Consider the following 21,431-nt stretch of genomic DNA (forward strand, 5'->3'; position numbering starts at 1 on the left):
ACAGGTCACATCAGCTCCTGCCTCAAACAAAAACACACTCTTTCAACAATGCTCTATAGCCACCTTTTCATACAGCCCTGCTTAAACACACACGCAGGCACACACCACACATGCGAGTAGAGTGTGTTGACTTGAATAGTGTCTGTCTGTGGAAGTATGTTACCCCCACACAGTGCTGTGCATCTGGTGTAGAGTGACCTTGGCATCCCCCAAATCCTCCCTAAATTCAGAAAGAAAATGCAGTATCAACAAACAAACCCCACACCCTGCCCACCCTCCACACCCACCTATTAGCATTGCTACATCAAGAGTCACACTCTTTGCAACTCACATTCTGCTAAGGTTTCCAACAGAAAACAAGCCTCACAGGGTCTGCTGGCTTCTCCCAGAGAATAATCATGAAAGGTGGTGTGTTACGGTACTTTTGCGAATATATTTGATTGAATACTTATTTTGGTTGTGTGTCTGTGTGTGTGTGTGTGTGTGTGTGTGTGTGTGTGTGTGTGTGTGTGTGTGTGTGTGTGTAGATGGGCAGCAATAAAGTCTTTCTCAGATACTGGCAGGCAGACCAGCTTAACGATCGCTGCTACCAGCTTCATAAAAAGATCATCACCTGTCAGCGAGGTAATTATACCAAAATAATAAACCAACAACCAAGTTGTCTTCTCCATGTCTCTAACTTGATCTCCTTGTTGTGTCTCAGTGGTGCGTGGCTGGCTGGCCAGGCAGCAGGTTCATCGCATGCTGTCGTTACAGCAGAAAGACGAGAGCAGTGTGCAGCGTTTCCTGCAGGGGGCAGAGGACATGGGGCTGCGAACCTATGACCAGTTGGTCATTCAAAATGCATCCGACATTGCACGAGAGAGCGACCGTTTGCGCTGCCACAGCAACAGCCTTCGCGATACCATTGGCAACAGTCCACCACTTGGTGAGAGGCCGGAGCCAGTGGGGAAGGAAGAGGATCAGCCTGTTAGGAGGTAAAATAGCAAACACCTTCACAATTTACACACCTGCATTCAGTTATTGGAATATTAATGCTATGTTGATGAGTGGAGGGAAGGTTCAGTGGTTACTTCCTAACACAGTCCACAGACATGCATATTGGGGCTAGGTTTAATAGAGACTTTATGTACTGTTTTGTCTTATATTCAATGGTACACTGTCCCGGGTAAAGTCCCGCCTCGCGCCCCAAGATCTCGGCTGAGATTGGCTTCAGCCCCCCACAGCTCTCAAAGGATAAGCAGTGAAGCTAATGGTCGGCTAAAAGATGAGCAGTTATTCATTTTTATGTTAAATGTTATTGTGTCCGGAGGATACACTTGCTACCGGTTACTTCACACTAATGCAGCCAATCAATACTGTGGTCACTTTCAGATAAGGCTTTTATCAATCTCTACAATGTAATTTATAATACTAAATGGGATGAACTCATTGTGACTGCAGCATCATTTAGCCTGCACAATAACAAACTATCTGCAGTTACCAGGATTTATGACTCCACGATGGGGAAAATGATTGTCTGTAAAAGTGTGTTGTTATTTATGTGTGTGCCTGCGTGGCATGTGTTTTCTTGATTAATGATGTCACGGTATCCCTGTGCACGGTAGGCTTTTAATTGCGTGTTTCATGATGGATAGCCAGATAATGATCTGCGTTATCAGATTGTATTAGTGTTGGGTTGCACCTATGGAACGCTATCCTTATCTTCTCCTCACCTCATTCTGATATAACATATCAAGCCTGCAGAAAAGGGAAGAGTAAGAAGGTGTTCCATAAGAGACTATTTAGAGGAAATGCATAATAATGCAAAAAAATAATAAACCTCTAAATATGTTGTATTTTTAGGCTTTCTTAGCTTTTTTGTATAATAGCTGAATTATTTTATTTCAAAAGTACCTTTCCATCTCGGCAGAGGAGGCAATGTCATTTGTTTAGCTTGTTGCCGCTGTTGTAATTCTGACTTTTACATCAGGTTGATGGTGAGTGGTGACTAAAGTGTTCATATTTCAAGGCTTTTTGACGAAATGGAAAATAAGTGTATGCTTTGTTTAATTTTGAAAGATTTCTTGCCACAAATCTTTGAAAATACAGATTTTTCCCTATGGAGCATAATCTGAAAAATAATTTGAAGCTATAAATGTGCTGAAATACATTCAAATATAAACCAATACAGAGGAAAAGAAGTAGAATTATTCATTTATTTTTATGGAGCAATGGCCACAATTGGAACCTGAAAATGTGTAAAGGCATCACACTTTTTTTAATACATTTTGATATATTTTAAAACTTAAACCAAGGGTTAACATTAGGTCAAAGCAATACATTCTAAAAGATGAAAATAAATATACACTCACATGATTTCTGTATCCTCTTTGTGTCCTTGTATGTAACATCTGCTACTGGGACGGGAGACAGGTGGGCAGGCAGGCCAGGAGCAGGGGTTTCAGGCTGCAGACACAGAGAGGCATTATAGTAGCTCTATTATAGAGGGGATTCATTGTCACATAGACACTTCTGCACACTAACATACAAATGCGCTCACATGCACACATACAGGTTTTTAAAATGCCTTCCCCTGTCACCTGCACACATGCTCAGCCACTTCCTGCCTGCAATCATGGAACCAACAGATGGCTCACTCAGATTAGTGAAGGAAATATCAAACTGTTATCAAATTACTGCCAAGAGATTTCATTTGAAGCATAATCTCTTAGGTCTTAACTCTCCAATTGGCCTCCTTATCTCATATTTGTATATTGAGTATACTGCTGATGAAACAATATATATTTAACTGAATTAGAGAATATAACTACATTGGAAGATACTGGAATCATCCACAAATTATGGAGACAATATAAATGGTTCAACATTATAAATTCAAAATGTTTCATTTAAACATGAATCCTGTTATTCCTTATACCCATTTTTAGGGTTGTTGAGAAAGGTGGAAAATTCCACGAGGGCCTCATCAATGGGGGCGGTCGAGTCATTCGCCACTTTCGGTCCAGCTCAGTACCCATCCCCCTCGCCATGGAGATTATGGTCCCTTTATCTGCCAGTCCACCCATCAAACCAGTCCTGCAGCAGGTCACTCATGCCAATGAGGATGGGGCAGGCGGGGGGAGCCTCTCATCTCCTCGGAAGCAACCTCCTCCCAAACCAAAGAGGGACCCCAACACACGTCTGAGTGCATCTTATGAAGCGGTTAGTGCTGGGCTGATGATGGCAGCTAAAGAGTGCCACACTCCAGAGGGCCACTGTTCACCAGCTGGAAGCCCCCCTAAGTCCCAGCTGTCCCCCACAGACCCTGCAGGTATATCACCTCCTCTGGTCTTTAGACAATATGACAGATGGTGTTTTGTCAACCACATTGCTACTGCTGCTGCTTTCTCTCAGTATTAAATTGATTTTTTTTCTGATTTCCCCAGCCTTGTCCAAGCCCCGCCCCCACAGTGATGACTACACCACCTCGAGGAAGGTACCACCCCCCAAACCAAAGCGCAGTCCCAACACTAAGCTGACCGGCTCGTACGAAGATATCACTGCTGTGGCGCCCAAACTCAGCCAGCTGCGTCCTGCTGATGTAAAGCTGGCCTTACTGTCCCGTGGTGGTGGATTTGGAGGGTTTGGGGGTTTTATGCAGAGAGCAGCCTCCATTGATGCTCCAAAAGGGGTGGCGCTGAGCCTGTTCCAGGGTCATGATGAGGAAGATGTGTACATAGAAATGTTGGGCTCCCAGCCACGGGCTCGGAGCCTCCAGGAGCCGCCTGACAGTCCAGAACAGGCTTCTGACTCAGAAGCTGTCTACGAGGAGATGAAGTATTTCCCTCATGAAGATGGTGGACCTCTTGCAACTGTGATTACCAAGGCAGCGAAACTGGAGGCATTAGGCTTGGGCTTGGTGGGATTGGTGACGTCCGCCCCTCAAAGTGGGGAGACTAAGCGTGTGGCAGGAGGGCTGGCTGCTTCCATGGACATAGCTTTCTCACATAGTACATCTAGTAGTGTCGCTAACAAAGGTCAACATGGCAAAGATGGCAGCTGTGACATCCCTGCTCCCTTTCCCAACTTGCTCCCGCACCGCCCACCTCTCCTGGTGTTTCCCCCTTCCCCTGTCACCTGTTCCCCTGCTTCAGACGAGTCACCCCTCACCCCACTAGAGGTAAAAAAGCTGCCAGTGTTTGAGACAAACCTGAACTACGCTACTGGCCCAGACAGCCCTTTGTCTCCTCAGTACGCCCGCCAGAGGGCTGACTCCTCCCCTAGCCTCACTGTCCTGATGCCAGAGAAGAAGCCTACACCTCCACTCACCCCTCCACCTCCACCTCCTCCCCCCAGTGCACCCCCTCCTCCCTACAGACCTCCTTCACACTTCCCCTTCCCCCCTGAGGCCAACTTCCTGTCTCTGACACGAGCAGCATCTGTCACTGGGGGCTCGGACTCTGCCAAAACGTCTTCACAAAGGGCAGTGGGGGAACCCCTGGGGAAGCCACCTCCCTACTCCCCAGTGAAGATGTCTCGTCCCGAGCCTCGGAGAGCGCACTCGTGCTCCTCCTCTCCACTGCTGTTCAACCCAGCCAATGGCAGACCCTTGACCAGTCCCCTGGATGAGCTCAACACCCTGTTCAGCTCTGGACGCAGCCTACTGAGGAAGTCCACATCTGGCCGGAAAAAGAGAGATGGAGGTCTGTCAGTCATGCTCATAAACACACAGTTACACACATCTTAAACACAGAGGATTAAAGAACATTAACATAGAACATCTAGAATCTAAAATAAGCTTTTATCCTTCAATCCTTTCTTCAGACATATTCATTGGTTAATGGTTGACCCACAGTTGGGATAATCTGAGTCAGATCAAACCACAAACAAATATGTGAACCTGTTTGGGCAGAAGTTCATGTGTCTGTTATTTGTTTCATCTCCTTTGATGATTTCATGATCAAATTCTCAGTTTTGTCTGTGCCAGATGATTTATTGGGTAATGAGTGATTACCTTCAGTACAACAGGAGGAGTGCAGGCCTGTACTGTAGGTAAGTAATAACCCCTTGTATTTGTGTGTGGGTCCTCATGAACTGAGATGAACCAGCATCCAAAAGCCTTCCTCATAAATCCCCTTTCTCTACATTGGAAACGCCTTACATTAATTCAGGTGTGGTTCACAGCCACCCTCTCTGGTCCCTCTGAGGCAGCCCATTTGTTACCGTCTCTAGTGCAGTGCCCTTTGGCTGCTGCCACTGAATTCTATCATTTTAGCAAATTAGCTTATCATCACACTGCACTGTAGCAAGGATGTAGCTGTGTTGTAGATTAGTGCAAAAAAATGCAGAGCACATACAGACTCTGTGACACTGATGTAAAGGTTGACCTTGGCAAACGTATTTGTGTCATATGATGCAAGAGACATTTCAAACCTTCAAGAAATGTCTCTTGCGTTGTTATAACGGCAGTGAATTTCCCATTGAAAGTCATTTTGAGAAAGTACAGGCGTCCGAGAAGGTAGAAACTGTGTTGTCCCTTTCTGAGTCTCTGTTTCCTTCAAGTGTATTAGTTGTGGCTGGGTAAATAATACATGAGCAGCAGCATGATGAGGATGAGCATCAAATATTTAACAGCTCACTCATGTTCTGCTGAAGGGAGTGTGACTGCTCAGTAACAACTGACAAAACATCCTGGACAATTATCTAGGAGACAAGTTGGAAAAATTACAACCTAGTGAAAGTATTAGCTCCAGTTGTCAGTAGTCAGTCATCTTCCCCGAGGCTTGTCGTTGTGGAGCTGCTTGATTTGTCTGAGAGACAGTTGTGTCATACTTCTATAATTGTAACAAGTTCAAAGGGCAGGTAGCTGAACTCCTTATATGAGACGGTATGAAAGCAAGTGCACATGCTGACACAAATGCCTCACATGACATCTTGCACTTGACTCTTCATCTGCACCTGGACCTGCGCAGGAAAAGCGCTGGCGTCACGGAAACAGCGTGTGTGACACGGGAACCTGGAGCTGGGGTATTTTGAGTGGGCAAAGCTAAGGCGGTCCGCTTAGATCAGAGCACACAGGGATGCCGATGGGCTTAACAGGATGGCCTACTTCCGTTCCCTCTCGGCCGTTAAATGACTGAGTGTGATACCTGACGCTGTGGGAGTGGTTAGGGGTTACAGTTGCTATCCCAGACATCTCTGTGAAGAGCAGCTGCCTATCTTTCCTCCTCCACCCACAGGGAATGAGAAAACCACAGGAATGCCAGGGGAAGAGGGCAGTTGGTCCTGACAGGGCAGGCTTTAGGAAATCACTGTCACAAGACATCTAATGCTTCAACGACAACATCGACAATTTAATAAAAGTCAAATCATGTCTCACTCATGTCATAATTTCACAAATACTCACTGTGACTCACAAACATGTGACCCTCACATCAGCTCTGTTTTTCTCTACCTGGACTTTTGTCCCTCTAATTCACACACCTACCCCGCTGGACCTAAACTACAATTTGCTAAGTTTATATTTAGACATCTCGTGACCGTGGAGGACCAGCAGGCACACATTCCCACAGTGGGACAGCAGCTGACCAATTCCCATTCACACTTCCACACACATACTGTTTGTAGCCAAAGTCCTTTACTCATTAGGTGTGTGAGAGCATGTGAGCCCTGAGGTGCAGAAGCAGGGGCAGAGGCAGGTCATGTGGAATCACCTTCCCACCAGACAAAGCTGAATAAACACATTTTTAAAATACTAAGATAAATATACAAGGAAGGAGTGGGAGTAAGAAGAAAAAACCATTATGAAATTGTAATATTTTATAAAAGTTGATATCAATATTGTCAGTTACAGCAGGAAGCTTCCTCGGATTTTTGGGGATATGCTGAACCCCACAAGTCCTCTAAGGACTCTGCATGATGGAATCTAATGTCTTACGTGGATTGTAAATAGCATACACTGACTTGCAATGTGTTTTCTTCTGATTATTTTCCAAGGATACAATTCTAATATAAATCTGCCAGGGAGGGAAGAATGTGGCTCCGCCCCCAACTCGCCATCCCTGCCCCTACAGGACAAGAACGCCAACAACCACCATCCCCACTCCTCAAGCTCCGCCCCCTTGGAGAATGGCAACCAGATTTCCAACGGTAACAGTGCAGGACTTGCATATTTACAACACAGTGTCACAGTATTTCATACCAAAGACTTCCTATATAGATGAAGAAGAGATATTTTAAATAGTAGAAATTATATAGACATAGAGAATATCATGTCTAGATTGAATGTATACTTAAATTACTCGAAAATCATACAATGTACAGCTCAGCCTCAGTTAACAAAGAGATAGTCCTGACTACAATTGATGGGTCCGCCTCATGTACTGAGACTACAGTTTCAACCACCTCAGCCAAGGCCTGATTGGCTACCTTATCAACAAGGTAGGTATTTGCATATACATGTATTTACATCAGATACATCTTGATCCTTATCTGGATTCATACCAAATTTTACTTGGTCATAGGTTTTGGCAATGTTTCAAGATATCTAAATTATTCCCTGAGAAACCCTATACATTTGTCTCCAATGTATAGAGACAAATATAAACTACAATATATAAAAAAATATTAAATGCTGAGTTGCCTGGTTAGTCCGTCTGAGCATCCCTTTTTATTACAGCAAACATTGGTGCAGTAGTCTGTGAGTTTTTTTAATTAACTTAAATATAAACATAGTAAAGCTTATTTAGTTATGAATGCGTGATGTCATAAACAACTACTAATTATTGACTTTAAGTCAAATTTTATATTATCTGTTATCTGCACTCTATTTAAGAGCTCTGGTTTTCTATTGAAAAACAGTTTGCTGCAACATATTAAGAAGCCCCTTCCAGCTACAGCACTGTTGACACTTGTTAGTGTGTTGGTGGGTTTCTAGATCTGCAGCGAGCAGAACTAAATGACACAGAGTCGACTCCAGCTGAGTCACATAAGGACCTAAATTCATCTGTGAGATGTCTGAAATATATATGTGGTGCACAGGCAGGGGAAAAGAGGGAAGGGTTACAAAGACTGAGAGACAAACAACACAAGAAAATGAAGTGACCTGTGAAATAAGGTAGAGGGACTACAGATATAAAAAAAGAAAACCATGAGTTCTTCATCTGCAGCTAGAGAGTGATTCAAATGAAAGATTGGTAGAATTAACATTACCTTCCATGTGTGGAAAGGCTGGCAACCTCCCCTGCCACGCGTTTGTGTGTTTTAATAGTTAGGTGTCCTTCAGTCTGTACCTGTCAGTGTGTGGGAGGACTTCCAGTCGATGCCTTTGCTTCATAGCGTCCTTTTGATAATGTGTTCAGGGTCGCTGGAGGATGAGAGTCACAGCAAGTTAAACTCCTCCAGTTCCAGCTCCATGCACAGACACATGGACAGCCATCACACTCAGGTAAACACACAAGGGTGGGGACTTTGCATTTGTCAGATGTTTTATAATGATGGCAACAGAGAGCCTTACTTTTTTTATTTGTAGCTCTATATTTTAACACCGTATGTTACCCTGGAACTGTCTGTTTAAAATTTCAAATGAGAGTGGTGTGTACATAAACATGCTTACACACTTCCACCCGCACAAACACAATTACAGCACAACCTAATCAGGCCTGTATATTGTTTTGGGTTTCTTGCCATTGTGAGTGGACCGGAAAGAGGCCCTCCTTGAACAACACGTATCACTCATGACATGTGAGCTTTCTCTGGCTTTGCAGACAGGTGCACGGTTACAGGGTTGAATTTACTGACTTGCATGTATGTGCAAACAAACACACACACACTCTCTCTCTCTCTCTTTCTTTCTCAAACAGGAACACACACACACACACACACGAAGCGTCATTATTGAAAACAGTAGAATCAACCAAAAGAGCCTAATCACACTCACAAGTTGGATGTAGCATAGCAGACATCCAGAGGGAGAACCAGTGAGGAAATGAAAGACAGGAAGCTCTTATGACAATTGCCATGTGCTGTACCTTCACCTCAGGCAGGAACAGATAACAATAAGATCTTTTATCCACAAAGACCAGACTCAAATCTCTTTTGATCTGCTTTCTCTTATCTTAATAATCTAACATCCAACCGAAAAATGTCTACACTCTCCCTTTAAGATTAAAATAAAGCAAATATAACTCAAGCGCAACAGCATTCTAAGAACACTCTTAATTCACTTGGTGAACGCTCTCCTGAACAATAAACCTGATTGCTGTTACATTAATTTATCCTGCTCTCAAAAGAACGCTTCGCCTCATGGAAACTGATTGAGATTCGGCTCAGTGATAGAGTTTCACTGCCAGTAGTGCATGAAACACAAGAATGGGCAAAGAACGTAGTGTCCCACTTTGGGAGCAGCTCAGGACACATCGTTCGCAAGACGCCACCACTCGAGATGTGAAGGCACACCGTGTACACAATCCTCAGGTCGGCTGAGTGTTGTGCTGCTGCTCCCACAGCTGGGTTGAACTCACTTAATGCATCTATTCAACGCTCGTCTATGGGTGTGAGATGTAATGATGAAGTGTCAGTTTAATGCTGCCGTCTATAAAGAAACAATGAGGTCCATTCTAATATTAAAGAATATGTACTGGACGGACAGTTTTGGGGTTATGCATCTGTATTTCCTTTTGTCTGTTCCATTCTTGTAAACGAAATATCTGAAGAACGCCTTGAGGATATTTCTTCAAATTTGGTAAATATTTTCAGTTTGACTCAAGGATGAAGTGATAAGATCGTTGTGGTCAAAGGTCAAGGCTGCTGTGACTTTATTCAACTTTTTTCTTTGCCTTATGAATGCAATATCTAATAAACAACACGTTTGATACAAACCTTGACTTAGACTTATGGATGAACTGATGAATCTTTGACCACCACTGAATTTGGTGGTCAAAGGTCAAGGTCACTCTGACCTATCAAATCACGTGTTTTGTCTTGAAAAAACAACAACTCAAGGACATTTTGAACAAATATTCAGTGGGACATAAGGATGAACTGATTTGATTTGGAGGTCAAAGATGAGAGGTCAAAGTCATGGTGGCCTCACAAACTAATTTTGTCCTCTTGAACATGATATCTCAATATATTCTTTAAAGTTTGCTCAGTTGTCCACTGGATTGAAAGATCCACTGATTAAATTGTAGTTGTCAAAGGTCACATTGACCTCATATTACTATGAATGCTATATGTTAGGACTGAAACTGCACTGGTAAGTGAAGACATACAACTGCAGGTTGGTAGTTCTAGTGGAAACTTTGTTTTCTCAGAATATATGAATTATTGGGCCGTTCTCTTATGCCCAGGTATCTCTCTTTCTCTCTCTCCGTCTGATTCTAATGAGCTTGGCTGTTCCTCTCACTCCCTCCTTTATCTTCCAGAGGGGACATCTCAACTTTTCTCCGTTTGGTGCCGGGGCTGCCCTCTAAAACAGCGAGGGGGGGCATGGGGGGTTCACAGGAGTCCCCGTTCACATGTAGAGATGTGGTGAGTGTGTGCCACGCCTCCACCCTTAATGGCAGTGTTTTTCATAGACCCAGTGTGGATTCACAGCAGTAATAATATTAGAAACTGCCTCAAAGGTTTTGGCTAAGTTGACCCAAAGTCTATTTTTGTTTAAGATTTACCTCCTGTTAACTAAAAAGATTTTCTTGTTAATAATTGCACTTGATTGAACAAATTTGTGCCCAATAAAAAGATTCTGATCAAATCTTCTGAAAACATGGGTCTTAGGAGGAAAAACCTTGAAAACCACTGCTTATGCAGGACATCATCTCAGCTTTGCCTGCTCCCCTTGTTTATTGTGCTCGTTGTCCTTTGTCAGTCGAGCAGCAAAAAAAACTCATCCTAGAATCAGCGACACTGAATCACTTTCCAACGTCCCACTCCTTTTTTTTACACTTTATTTTTGGAAAGAAACTGCAGCTCTTAGGTTCAGAAATACTCTTTGCAACAGTTTTCCTGCAATCTGGCCTCCTCATTTGAGGCATCAACATTTACAGTGTATTACTATTTATTTTACACCGATTTCAAAACTATTGTGAGTTTAGCTCGATGCTGTGTGTATCAACTTTTTGTAGAAAATAGTTTTTTCGGAAGGTATGTTTTTATGGACATATTATATACAGATTATCTACATTTCAGACAGCAGTGAGACAGTGAGCAGCTTACATGTTAAATTGTACAAGCAATAAGAGAGAATCAATTGGGGTTGATCATTGTTAGATAAATCTTGTAGCGGACAATATGTATCCTTGTTTCCTTCAAGACTGTCTTTGTATTAGCATATGCTAACCTGTAAAAAATACCTGAGTGTCTTCAACAAAGCAGAGCTGCAGTTTTTATCGGTACTTGTTCATCTGCTGGCATTTTATGTTGCTCAATCCATCACATGAACCCCTTTATATTCCTTTCTCAGACTTTTTTTAGCACCAGTGGTGGTGATACATTTTACAGAGTGTTGTAGAGATCACTTGATCTTCATCCATTTGTGTCTGACATTATCTCCTCGAAGTAAGCAGAGAAACGGTTGCCTTCTGTGTACAATTGGAAACATGGAGACACTTTAATCTTGGATCCTTACTTCATTCATTATTTTCGTTATCATATGTTCAATCAAGAGATGAGAACAACTGTGACCCAGAATACCTTTCAATTAAATGCATTCCAGGCTGTGTTTATGCAGGATTATCAGATCTAATGGGATAAATAAAAAGGAAAGGATGAAGGAAGTGGAAGGGGGAGGATAATTCAGTTAGGAATGAATGGGCTGGTTTGTTTTTGTTCCTGAAGTTAGTAATCAAGAACAGCAGTCTAAACTAATAACATAAGGGCTAAACTGGCTGCTAAATGCTTGAATGATGCAGATATGGATATTCTTCAGATGATGTCTAAGCAAAAGTTATAAAGGTGAAATTTCCAGGGAAGGACCTGACAAAGAGAAGTCATCAGTGAGCACCAACATCTCTCCCTCCCGGCAGTCTCTCTCTTTTTCTGCCCATTGCACTCGCTTGTCTGATCCAATATCACGAGCAAGATTATTCTCGAGAAACAAGATGCTTTGTTTTTACTGATTTAAAAGAAGCACTGCAACATGTACTGATGAAAGCTATGTGTATCAGAAGCAATGTTATGTTTTCATGTCACTGGGTGAGATTAATCAGAAAGTTTGACAATTTACAACATTGTAGCCTGACAAATGTTAGTTTACATGCTTGGATGTATATATACAGGGTGTGTTTGTGTTTGTGTATGTACAGTTTGTGTGTGTATTAATGTGTGTGGGTGGGTGGGTGATTGTGTGTGTCTGTGTGTGTGAGAGTGTGTGTTCTGAGTAGATACCGTTACACCCTGGCCTCAGGAAACCCGGTCTGTGAGTGACAGTTTTAAATGACCACTAGTCGTCTTACATTATCATATTATTACCATAACATTACCAATTCATTAACATGTACATGTGGCTTCAGATATTGGCCCCCACCCTCTTGCCCACACTTCCTGAGGTCAGAGGGTGTGTTTTTCAACAGAGGAAGGGAGTGTCCTTGAGTGTCCTCTGTCAGAAAATCCTATATTTAGGCTACTGCAATCTTACTTTACTTCAAATCATCCGTTAGTTTTGAAACACAAGATCTTAATGGCAGTCATGTGTTAATAATACAGACAAGACTGCATTGGTTTAGAGATTTTCATTTCTTGTACCAGTGAGACAAAAAATAATGTCAGGAAATCCATTTTGAGTTAGTCCTACAAAAAACCCTGTAAATAACCATCCAGGAGTTTACACTTGCACTTATGTAAGTATCCAGCACATACAACACCCCACTCGAGGACATTCCAATGAGCCGGGCTCAGAGTTCTATCAGACAAGCCTGTTTTTTCACTGACAAACTCCTTTTCATCCCTCCACTGTCGATATAGTGGTCCCATTCAAATGAATGAGGCCAGAGGACATAAAATGTGATTCCTATAGTCTCCATTCTGTGTTTGAAACATAAATTCTGTAACTGTAAGGTACACTATATGGTCAAAAGACAACCCTGTACTGTGTATGTGTGTGTGTGTGTGCGTGTGTTTGTGTGTGGGTGTCCATGTGTGTCCATGTGTGTCCATGTGTGTCCATGTGTGTGTGTGTGTCCGTGTGTGTGTGTGTGTCCGTGTCCGTGTGTGTGTGTGTGCCCATGTGTCCATGTAAAGTCACGTGTTGTAGAAGGACATGGTGTTCCTACCCTTCCAGTAGCTGGTGTTCCAGGCTGGCGCCAGAGCAGAGAATAGCCTGGCAGGGAGGTGTAAATTATGGATTAGGTCACTGAGTATTGGGCTTGTGCAGGCAGTCAATCTGAGAGAGTGTGGGGGTGTTTGTGTGTTAGTGTGTGGGGGTGTGAGTTTGTGTGTTTACAGTATGTGTGGAAATGTTGCATTATACTGTATGTGCCAATGAAACTCAAATAAACATGAAATATAGAGGGGGGGCAGCATTAAAACTGGTCAGTGGTTTTACTGTTATGGCTGGTGTGTGTATATTTTTTAAATTTTTCACTTCTTGGCAACAGGTCCCATTAAAAGACAGGGGGGGTGGAAAATGACAAAAAGATTACAAATATATCAGGAACAATAGTTGCCATACGCGTAGAAGACGCAGACAAAAGTTTTAACTTGGAGAGAAAAAAAAAGAGATTTCAGAGCTTTTGAGAATGTCTGGAAAATGTCTGGACCCAATTTTCTAGACACTTCAAAACAGATATATATGGACATTCTCTAGTTGATTGTCAGTCAATCCAAAATAAATTCATAAATTCTCACTATGCAGTGAATGTGTATTAATGTGCAGCTGTGTTGGGAGAGTATTGAGCCTTTAAAAATAAACTACATGCAGTATTTGTGAGCAAGTTTTCCAGATTTACACCTCTAGAAGGAACCAGCGGGCTGGGTGAGAGTTACAGAAAGGGTAGGGAAGTCAGAAAGCATTTTCACTTGTTAGTTTCATGGGATTTGTTGACAGTAGTAGAAAAATCAGGTACACGGTGGAGTAATGTCTGCCTCATCCTTTAAATCTCATCTCAGACCATGAGGGAACAGTTTTTTCCCTTTAACAGGCCATCACCTGCCACCATTATAACCTCTAGCACCTAATCTGATCTGGATCATCAGGGCCCCATCCTGTTGCTGGTATTACCGACTGAAGGAGATTGCAGTTCCCTTCTGATTGATTTTCCCTGGATATTGACTGGCAGATGATGGATGATGCGCTCTGCACAGACTATTGTGTGCGTGCCTGCGTGTGTGTGAGAAAGTAGGAGAGTCGCTCAGAGGGTCCCCGCTGTAATTCAAAAAATGGTCTTGCAGTTGATGTACACTAGGCGGGCTCCAGAGATAGAATATGGAAATGAGGCGCTGTTAAGGCTGTCAGTCAAAGACGGGATCCCCCCCCCCCCCCCCCCCGTGCTTCCTGTTGTATCTCCGGTCTCATGAGATGGCTCGGCGCCCGCCCCAGATTCATCTCTGTGTTGTTCATTAGGATGATTCATGAGGAAAAATGTCCCACTTTAAGAAGAGAAATTCAGCCCCTGATCACTGATGCTTTCAAGATGATGAATCAGAAGAGACTGTCCTGTTCCTCTGGCTCCGCATGTGGTCTCTAATCTCTAATGGAGACATGTTGAGGAGATGAAACTTGACATTTCTCTCATCTGCGTGTAGCCTAGTGTTGCAGTGACAGGGACATAAGCCTTTTTTGTTCTTAAACCACTGCTTCTCATGCACACTCTCTTTCCTTTGCTACCGCCCACCATGGCCCGGTCATTTCAGCTTGTCATCTGCTCGTCTGTCCATTCAGTAGAAAGACTTCACCGTGTTTGATTTGGCTGTCAACCTGATTTATTCCTCCATCCTCCCCAGGTGTTCCAGAGGCTACGTTTGTCCAATGGCAATGACAGCTCCGCCCTGGGAGAGCTGCTGCGATGGCGGCGAGGGCAGTGTGAGGGGCGGGGCATCTGGAAGCATCATCCACCTCAGTCCCCGCCCCTGCCCCCCACGCTGCTCTGGACCAATAGGAAGGCCTCTCCGTGACAGAGGCTGTGTCTCTTTCTCTTCAACCACCCTCGCACATGCTCTTTACGCTTTTATTTTTTTTTGTTCTTTTTTATGTGGACCAAGTTACCTGAACACCCAGGGGCTGGGCTGAAGCTCCGAGCCCCAGGGCATGAGCCGAGTCTCTGGGCTGAAGGTCCTGCCTCTCCGCCTTTGACATTGACTGTGGAGAACACCCTAACCTATGAAATAGAAGCTCAGCACTATGTGACACTGAGAGGTGTAATCCATGAGAACTGAGTGGAGCGCACACACGGTAGAGGTTCACTGGGAGCCTCGGGTTATTTTGTGATCAAATAATTTACTAACAAAAATTATACAGAAGGTATTATTTACCTCAGGTCTTCTGAGATAAAACCTATGATGTCCTTGATGGATTTAAGAGCAGAGCAGCAGCTGGTCACATATGAAATGAGCTATATCTTCTGTCATGATTCACTGCTGCACATGAAGGAGCTTCACCCAAAAACATGGTGCTGATTATACTTGACATGCTGTTGCGCGATATTCCCATGATGTGTGTGTGTGCACCCCCTGAGTCTCAGACCTCTATATGATTTGTGTGTGCACTCCCTGAGTCTCAGACCTCTCTAACGTTTACAAGTCAACCGACACCATCGGGCTCTTCCGGTTTTTAGCATCAGAGTACTGGCTTCGACCGTTTTCAGGTACACAGATCTCACTTAGCCTCTCACGGCCGGGCTCGAAGTGAATATTACAGCCCTGGCAACGCGTGGCCAGGGGTCAGGGTAACCTCAGTAATATCCCATGGTGCACTTCTCCTCCCCATTGCTACCACCAGCCTTTGAGGAACAAAGTGCAAATGACTGCACTTACCTTTCTATGAGAATGGATCCATCATAAACACCTTAAGGTGAAATAACTAAATTTAAGCAGTGAGGTATATAGTTCATGTTGTGAACATGAAACTTTGTGCCAAAGTGACACAACTTATGAAAGATATGTCTAAAATAACAAGTAATTTAAACCTGATGTGTACAGTTGTCCCCATATATGTACAGACTGACATAAATGACCAAAACACAGGTATTCAGTGACGACAGTTTCTAAGTAGAAACAAATGAAATGTTGAAAAGACGGGACAGAAAAAAAGTCTGCTCTCGACAAGTAGCAACTCAAATCTTGTGTGTCATCAGCATCTGAGCAGTCCACTGTGTCGGGTGTTGTTCAGGCGACTGTGCCGAGCTCAGGAACTCACGCACAGACGAACTGGATCATTGTACAGGCCCCGCCCCCCCCCCTCTGTGTCCTCTCTCAACCTTTCCACACTTGACCCCAACAAACTGACCCGCTCCTCTGAGCTCCTGCCCCCCCCCCCACCCCACCACCTCCCTAATGGATCAAACCGGCTCTACGGGTGTTTCCATGGTAACTGCTATGTAAACTGTGACTAGTGGCGTTGGTTGTAGCTTTTACCTTTGACAGAAAAGCACAGAGAAAAGAAGTGAAGGACGAGCAGGAGATGATACTTTGTACGATGGTGAAACTGGGATGTAAGAATGTCTTGGGTTCGATGCAATGACTAAGGTAAAGAGAAGAGGTTTATTTTGAATTGTGAATATCTTTTTTTTTCAGAATGATGATTGTCTATGGCTACAAAATCCTTTATACTCTATTTAATATTATTTGTTGCCCCCTCCTGAACCCGTTGTTCTGTTCCTTTGATGCAAGGCGGATGTTTTCGTTCTATATGGATGTTTAATTGCACAGTGTTTATGTGGTGTGGTGTTGACTCCGGTAATGGGCTGGGTGTGTCTCGACAGAAGGGTTGATATTTGCAGGTCGGTTCGGGATGGTTAGAGCCACAGAGTATCAATAGCTCTGATGGATTTCTCATTCCCACTGATCACCCGCGATGTGTCTGATTGATTCGGCCTCACAAATTAGCAGCACCATCACAGGATCGATCTCGGGCTGCTGTCGATGTGCGAAGGCGCACGAATCTTCGAGAGGACAAAGAAACCACTGACGTTCACAACCGACACGGAGAATCACACTTTTTTTCGACTGGCTGGCTGAATGTATAAATGCGCATTTTAATTTCTCTGCCTGAGCACATCAATAAGACCCTGTGTAACTTCTTACTGGAACATGCGCCTGTATCTAACAAGTGTACCTGACTGCTTGATGTGATTATTATCTTCAAACTAGTTATGTATGCACTTGGTTTGATTTAAAAACAAATCAAGTTAAGGATGATGAGGTATTGAGTTGCTCCATGATTCACACGTCATTCACTGCGACTGGGGCTGCATGTGCTGCAGAACTGTGTCGGACATTTTCATCGTGGTGCGATTCAGCTCATTCACACATGGATTTAAACTCATCAAACACAACAGACAGGAACTAGGATCAAGCCAGTCGACGTCACCAGGGCCAGTGAAGGAGCCTCTGTATCTTTCCATCATTATCATCAGGCTTCTGGTTTTCATGAGGGAACATTTGCCAGTGAACTGACATGTGATGAGGAGAGTTTTTATTGTCTTTTAAAGCGTATCATTACTGTTTACCTTGCATGGCCAGCTGCTGGACCCAGCCCAGTACAACATGCTCGTGCTAAAGGGATTTATATACAAACAGGCTGTCTAATGTGAAGAACTGCTTCCCCCTGCACTGTGAATCACTGCACTGTTCCCGTCGTCTCCTCCGACCACTCTGACCGCTCCATGCTCGTATCTCCTCCATCACATCCGACCTCTTGTGACCAACCTCCTGTCAAACCCCGGCAGCCAGATTACTGCCAGTCATCTCTGTCGGGCAGGACTCAGATCAGCTCTGTGGTGCTACAGCCAGCGCACCACGGCCATTCTGTTGTTCCCCAGTCCATGTGTAGTCGTCCAGAGCGAAAAAATGTTTCGGCACTTGAAAAGCAGTATCTCACTGCCTTTCATAGTGTGTGTTTGTTTTTGTTTTTTATTGTACATAACATACGGTTTATATGTTTTAAACCTGCATACATACGTGTTTGTGGAAAGAAAAAGATTGTATGTGATATTTCATAATTATTATGTTCCCAATGTTTTATAAGAACTGTACCTGTACAGCAATAAAGCACAATTGTGTCAATGCCAGTGTGTGTGTGTCTACACGCTTGGAGCAGCTTTTAAATATATTTTCTTATCCTGTCATATGCAAAATGGCCCTTATCAGTTTTATTTTATTATATATCAGATCGACAGGGCACGGTAACAACCTAACTGGTCAAGGTGACAAACTGTAAGGCACCATATTTTATCCCACTATCCAAAATGCAAGCTTTAATATCCAGTCGGCAAAGTGGCGATGGGGGGGTGGTCCAATACACGCACTTGACCAATCACGAGTCAGTCTCAGCTGTCACTCATAATTTCACAAAAAATGTTACCTCATCAAAAATAACTAAATGAATCAACATCATTTGTGATCATCATTTTGCCGTTAACATGGAGGAGGCAGGATTTATAACCCATATCATATTCCATCACCAGGTGGTGATCTAGGTGCTTTGGCTTCCTGCGGCTAGTTTTCACCCAAATCAACAACTTAACAGTCAGTGGTGCAAGTTGCATTGTGGGTAAGGCAGGCACCAGGGAGAAAAGAAAGGAAAACGTATTGACAAACAAAGATTGTATCTCGGTGCCGGTTCGGCTGGAAAGGAGAATCTGACTGTTCCATGATCAGTGGAGCTGAACAAGTATATGAAGGTGATTAAAGGTGTAGCTGATAAACCTCAGTTAACTAGTTCACTCATCTCCTGAGTTGAAAGATTTTTAAATGTGTGCATTACTTTCAGGATAAAGGAAAACTCTAAATACTCGAGGTTGGAGATGTTTCCTGTGAGCCAGCCCCTTGAGGAGGTTGAACATGTTTGCAGTGACAATACGATGAATGATGAGCGGTGACATTTCCCAGAGCGACAGGCCGACCTTCCAGGTATTTGAACCTGCGGTGGTTTTCTGTTCACAATCAGGTCAAGACAAGCAGCAGCTCCGCCAACTCAACAACCTGACTGTATCTTCCCACATAAAGAATCCACTGAGGTAATTCCGAGGAATCCTCGAGTGTGGGAGAGTGCTGACTCATTCTCTACCCGGTGTGTGGAGCAACCCCCTAGATCAGAACAGCAGAGGAGAAGGAGCAGAAAAGGAACTCTTCTAATCTGTATCTGCTCTGTTGCTCGAGTTTATATTAAACTGATCCAGGCACCTGTTTGATATATTTTGACTCAACAAGGTCCTAGTTAGTTTAGTTAATAATAATTTCTTAATTTTCCTTCATTTATCTTAGTACATGGACATTTAGGTATTTTTCAAAAGACTAAAAGGTTCTGACGAAGATGTCAACAAGAAGTCCCAAGAGGTGCTCAAGAGAAATGCTGGTAGTGATGTGCTGTGAACAAACCGGTTTGATTCCTGCAGCAGACTTTATTCATCATGTCCTGCCTCCTTCCTGTTCTACTCAAACTGAAACAGTGTTTGTCTCCCTTCAAAGAGAAGCTTTTCCAAACTGCCACTGCTATGGCCATGTAGATCACATGGAGATCACATGGAGATCACATGGAGATCAGAATCCAGCTCACAGCTTCCCCAGCTCATCTGTAGCAATGGGATCGACTGAGACCTCCCTGGCTGGGAGGGTATAAAGGAGGTCTCACGTCCTAAGTTGTTTGCTTTCAGAGGGTCAACACCTTCAGTTGTCTCTCTGAGTTTGTGTTGTTGGTTTTAATTATTATTATTATTTACAGCTGCCTTTCTCTCTCACTCCCACTTTCATTAGGTCCAATTTTTCTGTTCTATCAGTTTGATAGATTTAGTGGATGACGGTTGGGAACTTAATTTCCCAAAGTTACCTTTTAGAACCCAAGGACCCGTTGTGTTAGTTTTTTTCATGTGTTAAATGAATAATGTAATGTCATGTTATCGTTACTGATGTTTTCACCAGTGGTCCCTTTCATATTTAAATACTTCATATTTACATCTGGAGCCAGTTCTCTCTGTGGAGGCCTCCATGTGTTTTACAGTCGTCCCAACCGGACAAGCTAAAGCACCTTCTGCGTTTGATGACGACTGAAGGCTGCCACTGGTTCAGGAGATGAAAAGAGATGACATGAGCCAGTTGGGGCTGTTTGCCAGTTAAGTTAAGAAATCGTTTCACTTGGTCTTGGATTGATCATTTCAATGTCAGCTGTTGTCCACGTGTTTCTTTTACCAGCTTGTTCTAAATGAATGTGTTTATCGCTGCACCTCAGCATCTTGGGAATAGTGGAGGTCAACGTATTGAGTTAAAGAGCTGGGATCTATATTTTGAATCCCTCCATTTAAAAATCTGTATAGGTGATCAAACTGGATAGAGTCAATGAAATTCAAATTAAATTTTGTTTTTAAGTGAAATATCTTATACAAATCTCCTTGAAATTGAGATAATGAATTTACTATATACAGAGACAAATATAGTTGAAGGAAGGAAGAAATGTACGTATAAATGATATCTGGGAAGGATAGATGCAACATCCGGCTGAGGTAGTTGTGCTGTTCAGAGAGTAATAAATATGATAGATTGCAATATAAAGAAATGTGGAGACAACAACTGATAATCTGTGTTGATTATTAACTGTTTTGTGGTTAGCCTAAAAGAAAAAAATGACGAGGAAGAAGAGATGTGGCCATTGTTTGTTGTTCAGGTCACTGCGAACAACTGTTAATTTATCCCCACCGCTCTGAAAGTGGCAGCGGGGCCATGTTGTCATCTATTCCGGGTTGTAAAGGTCCACCATTACACAGAGGGGGTAAATGGCCAAGAGGTAATTTGGACCAAACCGCCCCTGATGCTAAACCAATAAGCCCTTAATCAAACACACAGCCCCTTCCTCTCCGCCTCTCATCTGGGCCACTGGATGTGGTCACCTTGGCCATATATCTTCTGTTTCCCCTGATTGTCTTCAGTCTCCATCGCCCCTGTAGTCATTTATGAGGTTGCTGAGGTCTGGACCTCGCTCATTTCTTTTCTGAAATGTGGGTTTTATTATGAAAGTCATTAAATAACCACATTAACCTTTTAGTGCTGCAGAGATATGGCGCAAATTCAACTTTCTCATGTGACTTTACGGCATCAGTGCTTGTATATGAGTGGTTTGAGTAAACGACAATGACGCAGCTACAAAAATCTCAGTGGTTTTTGATTATGTTAGTACACTGGGCAGAATCCACTGCACCATGATGTAGGTGAGTAGAGATTTTCATCTACAGACAGTTCTTGGTTTGGCGGCATCAATGCTAACCAATTAAAATAAATTCTGCCGATGAAATACATGCTAAAGAAAT

At 43.2% G+C, this 21,431-nt stretch overlaps 1 protein-coding gene across 1 annotated transcript in view; it reads left to right on the forward strand.

Annotated features, from left to right (window-relative positions):
• myo16 (myosin XVI) overlaps positions 1-18,194 on the forward strand; it is a 74,314-nt gene extending 56,120 nt beyond the window's left edge. The window contains exons 28-34 of the mRNA XM_062403398.1: positions 528-624; positions 704-977; positions 2,931-3,313; positions 3,429-4,685; positions 6,979-7,131; positions 8,343-8,428; positions 14,920-18,194. Of these exons, the coding sequence (XP_062259382.1) occupies positions 528-624; positions 704-977; positions 2,931-3,313; positions 3,429-4,685; positions 6,979-7,131; positions 8,343-8,428; positions 14,920-15,090 (2,421 nt within the window). The 3' untranslated portion in view covers positions 15,091-18,194. The remainder of the gene's footprint in view (positions 1-527; positions 625-703; positions 978-2,930; positions 3,314-3,428; positions 4,686-6,978; positions 7,132-8,342; positions 8,429-14,919) is intronic.
• The last annotated feature ends 3,237 nt before the right edge of the window (positions 18,195-21,431 follow it).

Source organism: Platichthys flesus, chromosome 13 (assembly GCF_949316205.1).
Source record: "Platichthys flesus chromosome 13, fPlaFle2.1, whole genome shotgun sequence".
Lineage (NCBI taxonomy): Eukaryota > Metazoa > Chordata > Actinopteri > Pleuronectiformes > Pleuronectidae > Platichthys > Platichthys flesus.